Source organism: Thunnus albacares, chromosome 4, assembly GCF_914725855.1.
Source record: "Thunnus albacares chromosome 4, fThuAlb1.1, whole genome shotgun sequence".
NCBI classification, from domain to species: domain Eukaryota; kingdom Metazoa; phylum Chordata; class Actinopteri; order Scombriformes; family Scombridae; genus Thunnus; species Thunnus albacares.
The window spans coordinates 19300103-19320293 of record NC_058109.1 but is presented as its reverse complement, the minus strand read 5'-3'; the positions used below and the strand labels follow the sequence as shown (position 1 = coordinate 19320293).

The 20191-nt window shown below is 38.2% G+C and overlaps 2 protein-coding genes across 2 annotated transcripts; both read left to right on the top strand.

Moving 5' to 3' along the window:
- Positions 1-464: 464 nt before the first annotated feature.
- Positions 465-12277, top strand: LOC122980124 (inter-alpha-trypsin inhibitor heavy chain H3-like). Its single transcript, XM_044347853.1, has 26 exons — positions 465-628; positions 1710-1870; positions 2008-2112; positions 2482-2644; positions 2750-2860; positions 3431-3559; positions 3732-3848; positions 4089-4257; positions 4359-4469; positions 4744-4925; positions 5036-5215; positions 5325-5446; positions 6554-6774; positions 6865-6882; positions 7220-7237; positions 7395-7415; positions 7570-7590; positions 7748-7768; positions 8127-8162; positions 8857-8892; positions 9818-9883; positions 10626-10730; positions 10938-11106; positions 11491-11639; positions 11854-11938; positions 12069-12277. Exons 1-26 carry the CDS (start codon positions 473-475, stop codon positions 12181-12183), a joined length of 2787 nt encoding a protein of 928 aa, XP_044203788.1. The 5' UTR covers positions 465-472; the 3' UTR covers positions 12184-12277.
- Positions 12278-13475: 1198 nt separating this feature from the next.
- On the top strand, positions 13476-20119 carry il17rc (interleukin 17 receptor C). The gene is made up of 15 exons (XM_044347862.1): positions 13476-14076; positions 14354-14686; positions 14981-15203; positions 15984-16078; positions 16204-16312; positions 16412-16453; positions 16557-16675; positions 17497-17553; positions 17639-17693; positions 17787-18025; positions 18411-18464; positions 18552-18603; positions 18721-18825; positions 19116-19154; positions 19257-20119. Exons 2-15 carry the CDS (start codon positions 14579-14581, stop codon positions 19805-19807), a joined length of 1848 nt encoding a protein of 615 aa, XP_044203797.1. The 5' UTR covers positions 13476-14076; positions 14354-14578; the 3' UTR covers positions 19808-20119.
- The last annotated feature ends 72 nt before the right edge of the window (positions 20120-20191 follow it).

Here is a 20191-nt window from a genome sequence, read left to right as displayed (position 1 = left end):
AATTTCTGCTGAATTTATGACCTTTCATCCAGTTATTTCTGTTAGCTATGTGTGTGATTCCTGGTAGAGGAGAAACATACAAAATGTGTGTCTAAGTGTGAGTTTGTGTGTGTCTGTGTGTGTGTGAGACTGACCTGCTGAGTGTGTTTGTGTGTGTATGTGTGTGTGTGTGTGTGTGTCTGTGAGACTGACCTGCTGAGTGTGTGTGTGTGTGTGTGTGTGTGTGAGACTGACCTGCTGAGTGTGTGTGTGTGTGTGTGTGTGAGACTGACCTGCTGAGTGTGTGTGTGTGTGTGTGTGTGTGTGTGTGTGTGTGTGTCTGTGAGACTGACCTGCTGAGTGTGTTTGTGTGCGTATGCCAGTGAGAGGTTTGTTCATAGAGAGAGAGAGAGAGAGAGAGAGAGAGAGAGAGAGAGAGAGAGAGAGAGAGAGAGAGAGAGAGTGAGAGTGAGAGAGTTCTTTGCCCTTTAAAATGATGCACAGATTAATGCTCCCTATCTGTTTGAGTTTAAAAGACATTTTCAGCTGCCTGGGTTTCACTCTGGTGGGAGCCATCATGGAGAGAGCTGTGGTACAAATCACCCTCTTTGGGCTGCTTCTGGCTTTTGTTACCACACTACCAAACAAGGTAAGGTCACTAAACCTAGATGACAGAGCAACCCTATTGTATAGTATAGTATAGAATAGTATCTGATATTTTTACTTAAGTAATGCTCTTTGTCCCCTGTGGGACAAAAGACCACAATGAGCTCCCTCCATCGTTCACTTTCCTTTGCATGTGATATTTTACCACTAATGAATTTTTCTCTGTGTTTGACAGTTAACTGATATTTTAGGCTTTTGTTCGAGGTTTTTTTGTGTATGTTTCAGCATCTTTCTCTCCATCGCAGCACACTGAACTCTGCCTCTTTGACAAACACCAAAAAGCACAGGTTGAAGGACCTGCTGGCTATATACCTGTAATTGGTTTTCTATGTGTGTTTAAGGGTGTGTGTGTGTGTGTCTGTGTGGGGGGATGGGGGGGCACCAGACTTAAGACCAGTTGATTGGGGACGGCTTGTGCAGTTGGGGACAAAAGCTGTGTCCAAATATTGGTTAAATGCTGATTTTTGGGTCAGTGGTTAAGGTTCGGGTAAGTCTCTAGAAAATGAATGTAATGTAAGTCTATGCAAAATATCCCAAAAGTGACTTAAGTAAACCTATGTGTGTGGTTCCCGTGATGAAAATCACTCAATTTTAGGGTTAAGACTTGGTTTAAGGTTAAGGTTAGGGTCAGGGTAAGTCTCTAGGAAATTAATGTAAGTCTGTGTAAATACCCCAAAAATTACTTAAGTAAACCTGTGTGTGCGGTTCCCGTGATGAAAATCATTAAATTTTAGGGGTAAGACTTGGTGTAAGATTAGGGTTAGGGGTCTTCAGGGTATGAATGTAAGTTAATTTAATGTCCTCCTAAGTGATGGAAACAAGTTTTATGCTATGAAAGTGGGGTGTGGGTATTTATGCCTGTGCAAATATATGTGAGATTGAAACAGTGGATGAAAAATAAAAAGAACGGGGTGTTTCTGCAGTTAAACCAATGAGATTTCGCATTTGTCATCCACCAACACTTTGTTTTTCACCATCATCTGATCTTTGATCAGCTGGTCATGGGCCAGCCCTTTCAACCAAGCTGTTTTTTATTGTGAAATGTGCCTCTTGTATTTGCTCAGGATGACTGGGACATCTACAGCTTTCACATCAACTCCACAGTGACCAGTCGTTATGCCACCACCGTCATCACAAGCCGTGTGGTCAATCGTATGGATGAGTCAAAGGAAATAGAATTTCTTGTCCGAATTCCCAAAAATGCCTTCATCAGTAAATTCAGAATGTGGGTGTTAAAAATAAAACAAAAAACACAGGAATTATCTGCACATAAAGAATTAAACACTGAAGCATCATGTAAATATGTCATGGGCTGCTCAGGAGTGTGTGTATAAACAAAGACTTTTCCTTGGTCTCCTTTAGGTCTATAGATGGACAGATGTATGACGGTGTTGTGAATGCTAAGGAGCAAGCTCAGCAGCAGTACACTGAGGCTGTGTCCCGTGGTCAAAGCGCCGGGATTGTCAGGTACACGGATCAATTAATCATTTTGTTGCCAGGTCTTATACAGCTGGTTTTTATGTTGTGTTATGTAGACAAGACTCTGTGTGTCCTTCAGTGCAGTGGATTCCCAAATAGGAGTTTATCCAAAAGGGGTCCAACGATAATCTGAGGAGTAATAAGATGATTAAAGGGATAATTTGACCTCTCCATGCTTCTAAAAATTCTTCAAAAATGAAACAATCTTAGAAAGAAAAATCTCTTTTTAGTTAAACAGTCACTAAGGCCAGAACCTGTGATAAAGGGTCACAATAAACATTGTTTCATTTAAGGGGTCACAAGCTGAGAAGGGTGGGAACCACTGCTTTAGTGCAATGATTTCTGTCTCTGCTGCAGCTCTGTAGGGAGGACCCTCGAGGAATTCAAGACCTCTGTGACTTTGGCTGCTCACAATAAGGTGACCTTTGAACTCACATATGAGGAACTGCTGAAGCGCAAGCTTGGCAAGTATGAGCTGCAAATCCACGCTCGACCCATGCAGCCTGTCAAAGACTTCAAGGTGTGTCTTTCCTGTTGGCATCTATTCAGTAATCGAGGAAAACAGTGCTGTTAGTAATCCTCCTTGGTCAGAACTTTTGACTATTTTATTTTATTCTCATGCCAGATTGATGTGTACATTCATGAGAAAGCCGGTATCAATTTCATGGAGGTTAAAGGAGGACTGAGCACCAAAGCCCTTGCTAATGCCATCACCAAAACACAAACAGACAAACAGGTAAAGCATGAAGTTATGCAAAATTCTGATCTGCATTTAACACAATGGCTGTTAAACTGTTTAACTGTACATAATGGCTTCTTTATATTGTATGTACAAACTCACTTATTTACACATGTCACAATGAAATCCATTCATATTACACATACATTTTGGTGGTTTGTTCATCCTGTGCTTTGTCATAAACTACCCACGTACATACATTCACGTGTCCAAATATTCACAAAGCCTAAAGAAAAGCAAAAACACACAATTTCGATCCAACATAGAACATAGACATGCAGACACACAAAATATGTAAAATCAAATAAAATTAAACAAACTATAAACAGCATATAACACAAACAAAGTAAATAGTAATGACTCATATAACTTATTTCCCTAGTTGTCCCTTCGATAATCATTCATTCATTTTTATCTGCGGTGTATTTTTACGTACCTTGCTACAGTTTGCACTTTCTGGTACTTCTCTGTCCTGGTACTTAAATAAAGTTGAATCTACTACAAAACCCCTTCAATGACTTCCATGTCTGTCAAGAGTCTATAAAAGCCGATTCATGCTATTTCCAGGCGTGGCTGTATTTCTACCCGACAGAGGACCAACAGAAAATATGTGATAGCTGTGGAGAGGACGGTATGAATGGAGATCTGGTTATTGTTTATGATGTCAAGAGGGACACTTCACTTGGGGACATCGAGGTACAGCAAGAGTTAATTCAACTTTGAATGGTCTAATAGCACATAAATATCCGTAAAAGCTAAAAAAAAAAAAGAAAAAAAAGAAAAAGATACTTACTTAAATGGATATTTTATCTAATATCTAATAATCTATTTTATCTTATAATCTAATTTTCTTCTAACTCTCTCCAAGGTATCTGATGGATATTTTGTTCATCACTTTGCTCCATCTAGCCTTCCCCGAATACCAAAGAATGCTGTCTTTCTTATTGATCAAAGTGGCTCCATGCACGGCAGAAAAATAGAACAGGTAAAATATTTGATGGATGTGAGTGTGTGACAGATTGCTACTAAAGCATAGGAGGCATTATTATTATTATTACACTATTATATACATTATTATTTTAAGTTGATTTCAGTTGATCAGCTTATTATGACCATGATTCACTTTTACATACAACTTAAAATAAATATTACTAAATGGTTTCCTAGTTGAAGGAATTGAAAACTTGAATAAAAGTTCTAATGAGTGAATAATGTTTTTGCTCAGACCCGAACAGCATTAATCCACATCTTGAATGACCTGGCAGAAGATGACTACTTTGGTCTTATCACTTTTGATGGCAACATTTTTCACTGGAGACGAGAACTTGTTCAGGCCACCAAGGGAAACGTGGATAGCGCCAAGGATTTTGCAAGGAATATTCAAGATAGAGGATGTGAGGTTTCCTCAGTAAATATTGTATTAAGGGGTGTGAACATTTGATAGCAGAATTGAAGTAAGTAAAACATTTTTTTTGTTTTTTTTGTCACACTTCAGCCACAAACATTAACAAAGCAGTGCTGGAAGGAGCGCGTATGCTGAATGCACATCCCAGAGAAGGTTCAGCATCTATCCTCATACTTCTCACTGATGGAGATCCAACCTCAGGTTACAATAAAACACACACACACACACACACACACACACACACACAGAAATACTTCAAGAAATGCATTAAAAATCCTTAACAACACAGTCTTTTTTAAATACCCTCTCTTGTCAGCAAGCCAAAACCTTCAAAGATCATGGACACTGCAGACGACATTATTTTTACAATTATGTGTTTATGCACACACTGTAACTTCTACAATATAAATCACAAGAAAGTTGTATAACCGAATATTTTAGCTCAACTGGCCCACCATGACTTCTGTGTTTGCAGGGGTGACGGATCCCAAAACAATACAATCGAATGTAAGGAAGGCCATTGCAAAAAAATTCCCACTCTACTGTCTTGGTTTTGGTTTCGATGTCAATTTTGAGTTCCTGGAGAAGATGTCGCTACAGAACAGTGGTGTGGCACGAAGGATTTATCAGGACTCTGATGCTGCTTTGCAGCTGAAGGTATTTTGAATCACTTGCACTTCCCTCGCATTATAAATAATGTATTTTCACCATGTGATCGACTTCATTTGCATAAATAGACCACATTCATAGTGTCGGTATGTCAACAGGGTTTCTATGAAGAGGTGGCCACTCCTTTGTTGACAGATGTGACAATGATCTATATTGGTGGGACCAATCTAACCCAAACTAACTTCAGCCAGTATTATAATGGCTCTGAGATCGTGGTAGCCGGTCAGATCACTGACAATGACATTGACAGCTTCGTTCCACAAGTTGTGGCCATTTCGGTAAGGATCCTTCCTCACTGCACATCAGCTGTAATCTTCTGAAAAGGTTTGTGATAAACAGTCCCTGCGTATACTGACACGCACTCACGATTCATTTGCACTACGACAGAGTAAAAGAAGGGTCACGTTTGCTGACACCAATGCCACCATGGAGTCCACTGGAACAGTTTCTGACAGCCACATCCAGAGGGTTTGGGCCTACCTCACAGTCAAACAGCTCCTGGACCAAGAGTGAGTGTGATGTCAAAACTTTACAGTCCCGCTCAATACTTTATATTTCATAAAATATCTGTTTCATACATCATTTATTCACAGTGGCATTATGTAATTAACTACATTTACTCAAGTACTGTGCATAAGTACATTTTGAGGTACTTGTTCTTCCCTTTAGTATTTCCATTTTGTGCTACTTTATACTGCCACTCCACTACATTTCAGAGGGAAAATTTTGTACTTTTTACTCCATTACATTTGTTTAACAGCTTTAGTTACGTTTAACTTTTCAGGTTGAAATTTTACATGAAATAATATATATTACGTTTATAAACTGCACTGCATTGTTTAATATTAAACCAGTAGCTCCCAACCTTTTTGTCTTGTGACCCCTTACAAAAATTCAGTGTGTATTTGTGTCTCTTTGTCATGTCTCAGATGTCTGTGAGTAGTTAGCAGTTCAACCAAAAAGACATTTCAACCTGTAAACTTCTCACACGGTCTCATTTCAATAATTAAAAAAAAAAAAACTGAAAACAGATTTGTGTATCAGAACTTCATCTCACGACCCCTCAGATATATCTGGTGACCCTTTGGAAGAGACCGACACCTAGGTTCAGAACCCATGGACTAAACTAGCTAACTGTATATAAAGTAGTTTAAACTAGTTCCACCTCCAGCAGCTACAACAGTAACATGCTGCTTCAGTACTAATAATGTACTTTATTACATTTATTTAATAAATCAGTCACAGGGAATTTTCTGCAAAACGGGTGTTTTTACTTTTAATACTTTAAGTAAATTTAGCTGATAATACTTTTGTATTTTTACTGAAGTAGGATTTTAAATGCAGGACTGTGGTATTGGTGATACTTTTACTTAAGTAAATGATCTGAGTACTTCTTCCACCACTGTTTATTTACTAAAGTAGTGTACAGCAACCCATTGTCCCAACTGTCATATCACAGGTCCTCATTTCTATGTAGAGCATGTAGACTCCACTATGTGATGTGGATAGTGTAGATTAAATCAAAAGATGTTAATGTTGGAGTGCAGTGCTCTCATGGTGGATTGGGGTTTTATTATGGTTCAGGGTTTAAAACATATCTGTTTATTATGAAAAAGGCTGCTGTTATCTGGACCAGAGAAGGAGAAAGTGAAGACAGATGCCTTGAAGCTGTCACTCAAGTACAGTTTTGTGACCCCACTCACATCCATGGTGGTCACCAAGCCTCTGGGGGAGAATACAGAGGTGCTTCATAAACCGAAGGAAGGTCAAGCACCACAACAGAACTGGCAGGTTCCTCCACCATCTCTAAGTCAAACATCGAGCAACCCTGTCTTTGGTGAGCAACACAAATGTTAACAAACAAAACAAAGACAATGAAAGATCAATGGTCTTCAGCATTGATTTTTCAATACTTCTTTCTTCGCAGGGAAAATGCGTTCTTCAAGTAAGACACATCTGCATGACTTGGTATCAGCTGAGCTTAAGAATCTATGTATTAAATACAGTTAATTAATCAACAATTGTTAATTGATTAATTAACTACTTCATAATACATTGTTTGATACTATAGTGCCAAATAATTAATTAATATTTAACTAATGTAAAGATTAGGCCAATAATACATAAGTGTCACACAATAGAATGATGGTGTTGCTCTGGATACAAACATGCTGATACGACCCATTAATACAAGTTAATTTACACATCATGAGTATTTTAAAATACTCCTTGAGATACAACTATATCTCTATTTGATGTTATCATCTTTCTCTTTTTAACAGGAGTTGGTGCCGTACCAGGTATGAGATACTTTAGAGTGATGGTGTTGCTCTGGATACAAACATGCTGATACGACCCACCAATACAAGTTAATTTACACATCATGAGTATTTTAAAATACTCCTTGAGATACAACTGTAACTCTATTTGATATTATCATCTTTCTCTTTTTAACAGGAGCTGGTGCTGGCAGACGAGGTATGAGATACTTTAGAGTGATGGTGTTGCTCTGGATACAAACATGCTGATACGACCCACCAATACAATTGAATATACACATCATGAGTATTTTAAAATACTCCTTGAGATACAACTGTATCTCTATTTGATGTTATCATCTTTCTCTTTTTAGCAGGAGTTGGTGGCCCACCAGGTATGAGATACTTTAGAATGATGGTGTTGCTCTGGATACAAACATGCTGATACGACCCACCAATACAAGTTAATTTACACATCATGAGTATTTTGAAATACTCCTTGAGATACAACCGTATCTCTATTTGATGTTATCATCTTTCTCTTTTTAACAGGAGCTGCTGGCGAATCAGGAGGTAGGTACACATCTGCACTGTTATGATATGTCTACACTACATGTATTTCATATGTAGGGATATCAATATATAGGAGTGTTTAGTGGTTATAAATTATATTAAATTGAATAAAAAACTGTTTCAAAAGTATATCACAAATCTCTCTTGTTGTACTCATATTTTAAAATATTATTTTATTATATAAATACATAACTTAAAAAGATGAATCAGATCATTTTGAATCACAACCAAAAAATAACAACAATAACAACTCAAAGAGACACACCTGGGAGGGTGCAAGCTAATTCACAAATTATGAGTATTTCAATATAAATTTAAAACTGTATGTTAATTTCATGCCATCTCTTTCTCTTTATAGCACTTGGTCAATATCATCTTCATTTTGGCCCTCTAGGTATGACAATGCTGCATAAGTACACATCTGCAATGTTCAGATATCACTATGATGGTGAGGTTCATTCCACATCTGTATTTATGACATGGAGTGTAATGATCGCCTCATGAGTAAATCTTTCATTCTTCTTAGCAGTAGTGTGAGAAGAAGACAGAGGGCGGTGTGTTATACTGTATATAACATTCTTGTACATACTGGTAAAGAGGAAACTGAGCCTGAGGGCAAAGCTCTCAATTTATATCTTCCAACTTCACCTATTGTCATGATGTCAAGGTACCGACAAAAAAAAATATTGGATACAAGTGTCTGATACAAGTTTCCCATGCAAGATAATTTCCGTATTATTTTGTAAGGCACATTAAATCCTTTATTCAACCCGCATTTCTTCAAGTTTTCATAATCACAATAAAACTTGCTTATATAGTTTTCTCACTATTACAAAATAAAGGTAATTTTGAAATAGTTTTCTTATTATTACAAAATTCACATTTCTAATCTCATATTTTCTTTCTTTGATGAATGCAAAGCACTTGTTGCCTGCAGTAACTTGAAATGTATCATATTCATACTATATATATTATACTATATATATTTTAGAGGCTCTTCTGGGCATTTCTGATTTTACAGTAGCTATAGTTGGATACAACAAATCCAACAAATGTTTAATCTTTAAATGTGACTGTTAATTTTCCAGATGACTATCATCTCCATTCGCGACGCATTATATCAGGTAAACTTTTTTTTCTGTGCCAGCTTTGATCCACCCTTCTAATTTTGTAATTATGGTACCAACCACCCACACTTTACTAAAAAGCAGGGAGCACATGCCTATACCTGATGATAGAACAATTAATAGAAACTTCCTGCATCTGCATTATAACACACTTAATGAAAGACAATCAATTAAAGTTGCATATATTTTAATGGTCAAATGGCGCAAGTATACAAAAATGTAGGCGTGAAATATCAAAAGACCAACTACAAAATGAAAAAGATTTCCATCAGGTCGTATATTTGATGTCTCATGTTTCAGGAGTTATGTTTTATTACCCAGAATGTAAACTACTTTATGAATAAACACAAAGTGCTGCTGTTGGATCTGAATTTCCACCAAAAAGACTTCTTCTTGGCCCCTCGGCCTAAAATTTCCACCAAATTTCATTAAGTATTTTTAGTGTTTTTTGAGATATTATGCTAACTAAGACACAAACAAACATAACTTCCTTTGTAGAGGTATAATGCTTATGTCCTTAATTTACTTATCCAAATGCTGTTGTCTGCATTAATATACCCAAATTTCAATACTGCGAGATCATGTGGTCAACACTTCGAGTGTTTTTGTACTACAATTAAAAACACCATTCACATGATTTAACATAGATAATAAACAATAAAATACATTTATGGGTGAAAACTTTATCAGAAAAACACATAATTGCATGTTTAATTTTGATTTAAATAGATATCATCATTTTTAATGAGCAATTAAATCAGTGTTAGATTCAAGCCTGTGGTGAGGATTAGGGTAACGTGTGTAGTGGTTTGTTTTGAAGCTGAGCTTAGGTGTCAGAATATGGCTGTTGATTAATGCAAAATCATCTAAATCACTGTAATATAAATGTTGGTAAACTGGCTTTGTGTAAATTTATTTTCAGGTCATGTTGATCCATTCCCTAGTTTGATGAATTATGGTGCTGTGGCCCACAAGAAGCCAATTCGAGGTAGAGTATTACATATTGAGTATGTTATTCATGGTAGAAATAGGTAGAAAAATTCTGTTGCATAAGAAAAAGTTACAAAATAGTACAAAAAGTGCATTAAGTCAATATGATGTAAAAATATAAGTTGGCCTTTCTTCATCATGTAGCCTGCAAAATTCTTAAAATAAAGACTGACTTAAAAGGCATCATAAACAGATATGAAACACACATTATATATGTGCATACAGTAAGCCCGAAGTTTTTTTGTGTACTACTGTAAAAGACTGCAACATGAACTTACTTTAACTAAAAGCACCTTCTTTTATCGTTACCACCATCTCTTCACCATGACAGCCTTCTGGTAAGAAAGTAACAATTGCAAACAACCAGCTAGTTGATCAGTTTTTAACTTTATCAGCCATTGTAGCATTCATCAGGTTATGACAAATATGCTAGGCTAGGTTTTTCTCTTTTCCCTGTTCCCTCATGTAGTTAATTACTAGTTAGTTGGTGAGTTTATTCTCTTATCACAATGCAGACATACACAATAATTTAAAATGGTCAAATATAAAATATTAGGTCTGTTTTGATGTGTGTGTCAAGAAAGTTTACTGATCAACATCACGTAAAAGCTGAGATTTGGACTGAATATTCATTATCAGTTTTGATTCGATGCATCTTTAGTTCGTTAAATTGTATCTGAGAGCAGTTTAACTGTTTCCATCTGTTATGTGACTCTATGTGTCTCTGTGTTCCTCTTCAGTTCCTCCCCACAGGTTTTTGATAAAAACTGAGAATCAGTCTCTTCCACTATGCTTTGATATCAACAAAGATGTCCGCCTTAAACTACTTCACCATCCCAGCGGGGGTCAGTAATGTTCCTCTTTGTGCCATTACTAAACCCTTGAGCAGCCTAGTCATTATTATTTTACCTGTTTGCTTTCCACATGTAATCAGAATATTATTCTTATTTTCTCTTCATCTTTGTCTCAGTTACCCAGTGTGTATCAGCATCAGTATTTATCCTCTGCTTTGAACTGTGGTGTTAAGTTGCAGTGCTTCTCTCTTGCTCTAGAGTTGTCCATGAATGGTGAGCTTGATTCATTAAGATACGGAGGCTTCAAAAGGATTGTCATCCACTTTGAAACTAACAAGTCTGTTGACGTTAAAATCGATGGAATCACTGTGAAAGACGGACATGATGTGAAGTTCTACACAGGGAACGATCACATCACAGTTGGAAGGTAATTTAGCATTGTAATAGCAGGAAGGATGCTGATGATGATAGTCGGTGGTGGGCTCAGACTCTCTGATATGTGGGGGTCAAAATGAACGAGGGGCACTGCTTCTGCATGCAAGGTCAGGTTTCATGTTTGGCTTAAGGTCACATCAGATAAGTGCCCCTCTGGTGTGATGTTAGGCCAAACATGAAGCACTCAAGTGTCCAATTAGGTCACAGACATATTCTGGTTTAATCAGATGTTTGGACAATAAGAGCCATTTGGCACAAAAAGGAAGAGTTTGCCCCCAAACACACCAAGTCACATGTGATGTTTATAGTGATGATTTTGTCATTAATTCACTCACAATTGATTCCTACATTAAAAAGGTGGTGTATATTTCTCTAGTGTGACAGTGATTAAACGGGACAAAGAAGTAGACGTCACAGCTGGGGACACGCGCATAGTCATCTTACTTCATCAGCAAAACAGGAAACATCTCCTCTGGCCAGTTGTAAGACAGCAGCCGCCAGACAGCAATGCTGAAGGAATTTTAGGTGGGTGGAGTACGTGTTCAAGCCTATAAACTGTGCACAGACTGCATTACTTGTACGAGTTAATATCAGGTCAACAATATATCGAATCATTGTTTGCACCTAGTTGTTGTGGTCGATTGAGAAATAACTCACCAGCAGAGACAGTTCCACAACAGAATATTTTATTGCTGCTTTTCTGAGTCATTGCTTTATTGTTTGTTCTCTGTGCGTCCAGCTCTAAAGCCAGTAGCTTACGAGGAGGTGCAGCAAACTCGCTCGACAAAACTTAGGATCAAAGACCAGGAGATTGATGTTGTCAGGTACATTTTGTCCCGTATTATTGATTTGTAAAGTGCTGCAGCTGCTGTTTGAGAGTCTTCTTCTTCTTCTTATTATTATTATTACTCTAAAACACCAAGATATATGATCAGTTATGTCTTTCTTTTATAGCGCCGGTGCTGCTGACTACAGTATCCCCTTTCCCCCGATACTTGAATGCTGGCTCATGTCTGCTGAGTCTGCCCTGCAGAGACCGCTGGATGATTTCAGTGTCGCAGAGCTTTAATCGGGAACTATGTTGAATCATTTTAAAAGATCAAACACTAATTAATTGAAAAAGACTTTCCACTTGTTACTAACCTAAACAAATAAAAAGTATCCCAGCTCTTTGGTTTCCTTCTATGAAGTTAATAAGATAATATTTACCTAATAATTACCTTACCTATTTATTTAGTCACTGATTCGTTTGGTTTGGAATTTCAAACAAATCTGTAATGGACTCTGCTCCACAGCATGAGATCAGCCTGCCATCCAACATGTTGTTAATAATGGACATTCATTTATCGATTGATTTGACTTTAATATTAAGAAGGATAAGATCATGTAAATAAAACTTAGCTTTCAAAAGACATTGTTATAGTTATACTTGACCATATCAAGACGTCACTGGGGATTCAGCTACTAAAAGAGAAGTATACTGTGTTTAATACAGTGAATCAATTACTACATCAGTGCAGTAGACCGTTATCAGCTGGCCAAAAAGTTTGTTACCACAGTTTGGACTTCATCTTTGTAATTTATGGGTAAAGAGGGCATCCAATTTAACCCGTTACTCTGCATATGTCTTTGCATCCATGGTGAAAACCAAAAGTAAAAGCGGTGTATTGTTAACCTGCTGTTTGCATACTGTAGTGTAACCCATCTGACATTTATACTGAAACAACTTCTTAAAAATGTGTTTACATTTGGCCAAAGCCTTGTAATTTGAGCAACTATAGCTAGCAGTGGTACTTTCCATATATGTAAATGTCTGTGTCAATGTAACCAGTGTCGTGGAACTTAGTATGGAAGTAAAAATATTTGCACAAAACATAAAGCAAACAGAAGCAACTCTGATGACATAAAGTGAAAACACAACATAATGTCACGTGTAATACAGAACAGAGTCATTCACTCGAGTAAATATGGCAAGACTGCATACTAAAAAAGCAGTCAAAGGTAGAAATGTAAGTGCTAAATGTACTTTTGAATAATGATAAATTATTGATACATTACCTGTAGCGTAAGCAGTACACATTTAGGTGGCGCTAGTTCTGTCTGCTTCACCTACTGTTTATGTAGTGGTATTTTAAACAGTGTGTGATATCTTGATCAGGAACATAACTAGTAACTACTGCTATCAGTTGTATGTTGCTGAGTGAAATATTGCCCTCTGAAGTTTACTGTAAAATGGAAAAGTTCAGCTCTAGGGTCTCACAGTCACACTTACAGTGAATACAGTGCTTAAGTAAATATGCTGTCTCCCTTTACTGTTTACAAAGCACACGAGAAACACATTTCCCAGCAGTGACAGATAGCGCTTAACTCAACATTATGTGGTCAAACCAGTTTGGCTGCTATGTGAGCAGCGGGTCATGTGTTACATCTGGGATTGTCACCTCAGTGAATTGCATTATTTATGTGGGTCAAAGGTATATGGATACTTATGAGCGGAGGTGATAAACTTGTTTTTCAAGGCACTGCATACTTTGAAATGCGGAGGAGAAATCTCAGCCAAATCCACATAACAAAACTAGAACATATCGTACCATATCGTTGCCAACACATTTTATAAACTAGCCATAGAAAATGTTAACAAGGCAGTTGTGTCTCTACGGCTATTTTGACTCAGTGTTCAGGGTGGAGTCCTGTTTTGATTAATGAACAGTAGTCGTGGACTTTGACCAATGTAGGTTGTGCTGGTTACACTGTAATGAGGAATTCAGAGATTAGGAGCATTTCAACATGTGCAGTGGTGAGAGAGAGGGAGAGGGAGGGACTTCTTCGTCAGGACAGTGACGTGTTGGTGCAATTTTCACATGACTGAAACACTTGTAGGCTTCTTTGATAAAGTGTGGAGTTGAATGAAGAGGATATGCACTGCTCAGACTGGATTACTTTAAACAGATTGTTAAACACAGTAAGTCAACCAGATCATAAATGATAAATGAGATTACTAGTATAATATGATAATTATAATTGATCATTTCTAGTGTTGCATTTTTATACTTTTATCTTATCACATGTTGTAGTTCTGTTTGCTTGTTTAACGCTTGAAGGTGCTTTAAGGAGGCTCTAATTAGTTCCCAGTTAATGTATCTATTTAAAGAAATTTTTTATTTTAAAGTTTTATTCAACTCAAGTATATTGTCACAGAAAATCTTCACCAGCATTAATTCATGTCGCTTGTTCCTCAGGGCCAAAAGCAAAGGTGAAACCCAGGCAACGTCCACTGCTGTGCTTTAACAGGTGGTTTTGATTCACTCCATGCCGGAGTGCAGTGGATCACGGCAGGTTATCACGGTTATCGCCAGGTTAATCTGTCCGGACTTGTTTGACAAGGTTTTCATGTCACTCTTGGAGAAAGTTATTTGGAGAAAAATGCTGTAGGACTGAGATCTTTCCGAGCATCCCCTGACAAAATGTTTCCTCCTGGATGGCCCGGTTGGTGCGTTTTAATGACTCTTTGCATATCAGCCTGTGGTTTGGAGATAATTGACTATGACGGCAAAGATGTCATTTGCAAACAGGTAAGATACAGTGCAATACATACAGTTTCTTTTGACGGATTACACTTTAATTTCCTTGTAGTACTGAGGCAGCCTGTTCTGACATTTTAATTTCCTTTTTCACTGATACAGTGTTTTATTCTCAAACATTTAATTAAAAACAAACAAATGGTCATAGCCATCTGCCAGCGATAGGGATGTTGTATGTACATTTTTTACAATATAGGCCTCTAAACAGCAAATATTTGCTGTGCTGGTGCCTTAGGCGCATTCAACAAATGAGTATTTCTGTTTTCTGTTTGTGCCTCCCATTAGGGTCTCTCTGAATGCACCATGAAGGATGAGGTGCTAATGCCTGACCCAGATGATGCTGTGGATGTCCAAAACCTGATGCCAAAGTTCAAACTCTGCTGCGAGGACACAGCAGCCTGCACATTATGTCTGGTGATAGAAGCAGAGCTCTACATCCGTCCGTATAATGACACAGGGAGTGAGGACCAGTCCGGGAATGATGAGGAGGATTACAGTGATCCAAAAGGTGTCAATGGAGGCTATATGAAGCCCACTGTCATGTTTACTGATAGTTACTTGTCATTGAATGACCATTCTGGTGGTTTTGTATGTTTGCATCTATTAACCAGTACATTAATCAGCCTTTACTGTACATTACTACCAAACAAGTTTTGGCCATCCAGGCAGCTACTGGATTCATTTCATGTCAGTATTGTATGAGAATCACATTGTAGACACGTTTGTAATAGGCAACCCATCACAGTGAACACTTCTGACTCATCTATAATTTTCTGTCATGGTTACATTATAGTCACCCAGCGATACAGTGGGAACTGTTTTGAGCAACAGTCAACTGCTGAAGAGCATGTCCTGGGATGTTGGGAAATCATTGCTGGAAGACAATGAATGAGAAGAGTTGTGTTTGCGTAAATGATGTTTCCTTGGTAACACTGAAATAAATAGTTGTTAGATTAATTGCCCTCCTTGAGCAATCAACAAGGACAAATAATAAACACAGGCAAAAATTTTCACTGTGATGGATTCAAATATAGTGGCATTGATGAAAACCAGTGGCTGTCTGGAAGATGGAAAATCAGTAAAAACTTATGGTATGCTTTTTAAAAAGATTTTTGTCAATACAGGATATGAGTATGTACAGTTAGTTTATAGTTAATGAGTTAAAACACAAAAAAACACCCGTGTGTTCATTTAATTATGGATGAAGAGTTTTAAGTGCTTCTTACAGTTCAATTTTATTAGTTTCTGTGTGTTCTAAGTCACGCCTCTGCTTTCTGTGTTGCAACAGCGTCTGTGACAATCTGTTACCAAGCAGCACCAACCATGCCCACATGTAAGAAGGTGGAGTTCATGGTTAATCATACACAGTCAGACCTGGCAAAGGTACTCTAAACTCTGTACTGTTATTAGAGATACATGCTCAGGTCCAGCCAACTTGTCTAATAAGCCATATGTGTGTGTGTGTGTGTGTGTGTGTGTGTGTGTGTGTGTGTGTGTGACTTCTATAGATGTCCATGGTGATCAATAAGCCAACTGGGGTTTTCTTCGGCAGTAAAGTGTATGTTTGTTCATCAAATCTGGTGAGACAAGAGGTTGTGGTGCCCTCACTAGATGAAGGTAAAGTCTATGGTTTAACTACAAAGTACCTGCTGAACTCATAACTGCTCACTACAAGTATGGCAACAGTGTTTGACACATATCCCTGTCTGTCCTCAGTGTGCTCCCAGAGGCAGCAGAAAGACACTGAAGAGTGTTATGGTAAATTATCCCCATATGATACATTCATTGCTTTTACCTGTATCATCTACTGTATGTTTGTCTTCAGAGGGAAATAAACCAGTTTGTCTTTTTCTCCTTTCAGTTCCCAGACTCATCCGTGTTATTAACCAAGGCATGAATCGAGTGGAGCTGCAGTTTGCTGGAAGGAATAGGAGCTCACACACTGTGTGCGCCCAGTATGAGAAGAATGGAAGATGTCAGGTCTGTGTTGTTAGCAGTTTGTTGTTTGTGTTTCTCTCAGAGATCTTTTACTCAAGTAAAAGTGGCAACACAGCAATGTAAAAACACTGTTACATGTCAAATATTAGTTATTTTATTTGCTTGCTGTAATCATTCCTCCTGTTCATACTGACCATTAGAGGATCCTCTCCAAATGTGTTTACAAAGTGATGGGTGACAAAATCTACAGTCCTCGTTTTGAACAAAAATTGAATATTTATCTGAAGATAATATGAAGCCTCAGCGGTCAAATAAAGTGGATATCTTCCACAGTTACAGTCTTTTTTTTTTTTTATTAAAAAACTGTCTCAGTTGACAGTGTTTCCTGTTCAGCTGCAATGCAAGGGATTTGGCACTAAAAAGATTCATTTTGGAACATATTGACTTGATTTGAAAAATGTGGACAGCTAAGGAGGGCTGTGGATTTTGTCCCCCATCTCTCAGTGGTCGGTGTCAACAGGAGGAATAATTATAGCAAGAAAAACATGTGTCAGTGTCCATTTGGACACCTGACTATTGACAAAAAATTTGTGAACCTATCCTTTAACTACTTTTTTAAAACTTTTTTTAACTACTGTTGGGTAGTTCAATCTCTAACAATGCAACAGAAGCTGTAGTATAGATGTAGTGAAGTAAAAAGTACAATATTTCCCTCTGAAATGTAATGGAGGAGGAATATAAAGTACCATAAAATTGAAATTTTCCAGTAAAGCACAAGTAGTTACAGTACTTAAGTAAATGTAGGGTACTGAAGCACTTTTCCTTTCTCACTCTCACTAAAACCATGTTAAATATTACTTTAGGTGTTGGACAGGATGACCATCCCGCTGTACTCTGTGACCCCGTGCATGTGTCTTCAGGTATTATCATTTAAACATCACGATTACGTCTGGCTAATGTATGATTTATATAACTGACATGTTTGTGTGTATGTATGTGTTATAGGCATGGCATACGGATGACAACAAGCCTCTGCGCATTCAAAGCTGCCCCTTTAACGGTGAGAAGCCTTAAAGTTTTTTTCTGGTCTCATTTTACAGGGTACAGTTTGTTTTCTTTTTCTGTGCTTATATTTTATCTTGGTCTTTCCTAGGTTCTCTTCCATTTGAAGAGAACCTGCGGCAGAATGTGTCAGTGTCTGTGGGCCGGATTCAAATGAGCAACTATGGTACAAAGTTGTTGTGGAACCTGTCTGCCCCCTGCCGTCTGAAGGGTGAAGTGTGGCCCTGTCACCGGACTGCAGGCCTCATACAGGACAACTGCAGAGAGATGAAGGGCTTTAGACGACAGCTGGCAAATAGCACATGGAGACAAAACATCAAGGGACACTGGGTAAGACAAAACACAACCTTGTACCCCTCATTTGTTTGGTTTTAACCCCTTAATATCCATTTTTTCCTCTTTTATTTCCCCTTAAGTAGCTGTAAAGTTGGGAAAATCACTTTATTGCACACTGACAGTACCACATATATATTCTGTATCAGCTTGTTCCAACTCTTCACTGAAGCTATATGATGTTTACACTGAGTGAAACAGCTGTTTTTTATGGCTGCAAATGGAAATATTTTAAATGTCTTGTGCAAAATCTTATACATATTTCCCCAAATTTTCAACGGACACATTTGATATTTGTGTAAAGATGTAACGGGTTTGAGCAATGTCTGGCTGCACAGTGTGTTTAAGAAGATAAAAAGATTTACAATTGTGTCGTCTTCAGGAGCAAACAGGGGTCTTTGAAGACATCGACTTTCAGCTTTCACCGTGTGTGATGGTAAAGTATTCTTAACTTTTCTCCAGTGAGTCACACAGTGTTTACTCTGAAACTAAATAACTCATCCATGTTTATCCGTTTATGCAGTTGAAAGTAAACGAAAAGGGACATCAGCTGGGTCCATTCTGTTACAATAACAGTGAGTCCGATACAGTTTATAATTACAGAAACCGATACTGGTTAGGGTGTGGCATATTATATTATATACTCAGTACCTGTTATATGAGCTTCTCATCAATGTGGTTTTGTTTTGCAGTCCCTACAGCTGGCAGATGGCGCTGGAGTCTCATGGTTGTCGCTTTGATGCTGCTGGTTTGCTTGAGTGCACTCCTCATTTATTTCCTCCATGATTTTGTCAAGAGTAAGTGTCTTAAATATGTAATAGTTCCAAAAATAACCAACAGCTCTGACATTTGTAACCGATAAATGATCAAATATGCGTTGTCCAATTGTGTGCATTTCCTCAGGCACTTCCCATAAAAGCTCCTTTCATTTGCCTCAAAGACCAAATGCTGTTTACTGGATCCAGGAATCTTTTATATGATAAAACATGCACACTTATGAGCTAATGCACACATTTTGCCCGCATTCAATTCAGGGAATCAATTATTTGTGGCACTGAAATGAATAACATCTTTCTGACTTTTGCAGAATGGGTGTGGAGCTGGCGTCATAGAGGATTTGTAGAGAGTGAGTTTTATCTTCTTTTACATAAAAGTTATTAAGTCATGATAGAACAAATCGACTCTCTGACATTCATCACCTTGTTTTTTCCTCTTCTCCTCTGGGAAGTTGGCAGAAATGGTCATGTGGTGCTGCTGAGCCCCCCAGATATGGATAACGGTGTTCAAAAGTCGGTATGTGGGCTTGGTTCCCTGCTCTGTAACCAGGGCTTCAGCGTGACTGTGGATCAGTGGAGCAGGAAGAAGCAGTGCACTATGGGGCCTCTGCCATGGCTGCACTCCCAGCTGCTGGAGCTGAACCACCTTGGCGGCCGAGTCGTGCTCGTGGTGACCCCCAAAGCCTTGGAGAGAGCAGAGGGATGGACCCATCAGCGCAAAGAGGAAGATAATGGTCTCCTTCAGACATGGTCCCCTTATTCTGATGTGTTCACGGCCTCCCTGAGCTTCATCCAAGGGGACAAGCTGCAGGGAAGGGCTGGTGAACGTTTCCTCCTGGTGAAATTTGACTCTTTCGCACATCTCAGCAGCTACAAGAGACTGCCAGAGCCTCTTCAGGGGCTTCCTCTGTTCCAGCTTCCCTCACAGAAAAAGGCTCTCCTGTCTGAGCTAACTGTGGGAGGAAAAAGAAGGGGATCAGGTGGAAGGACACAGACAGTGTAAATACGGGGTGCCTCTGCAGGATGAAGAGCAAAGACTAAAGAGGGAGCAGACCAACATATCTTGTAAATATCATGCCTTTAACTTATTGATGGATGTCACGCTGAACATTATTGTTGCTCCGTGCACACGAACTACGCATTCATCCAGGTGGTGAATATGATAAATAAGAGACACTTTAAAGAATAAGACTGGCTATAATCTATAACAACAAGACCAAAATAAACAGTGTGCTTGTCTGTTTCTCAGTAATTCTGATGATATTAGCCTCAAAACTGCTCATTCCCACGGAATACAATAAATACTTTTCTAAGACATCTGGGGACTGTAGTTTTTAGCAAATGTCACTCAACCAGGAGTGAATTGTGCATTTGTCAGGGAGATTTT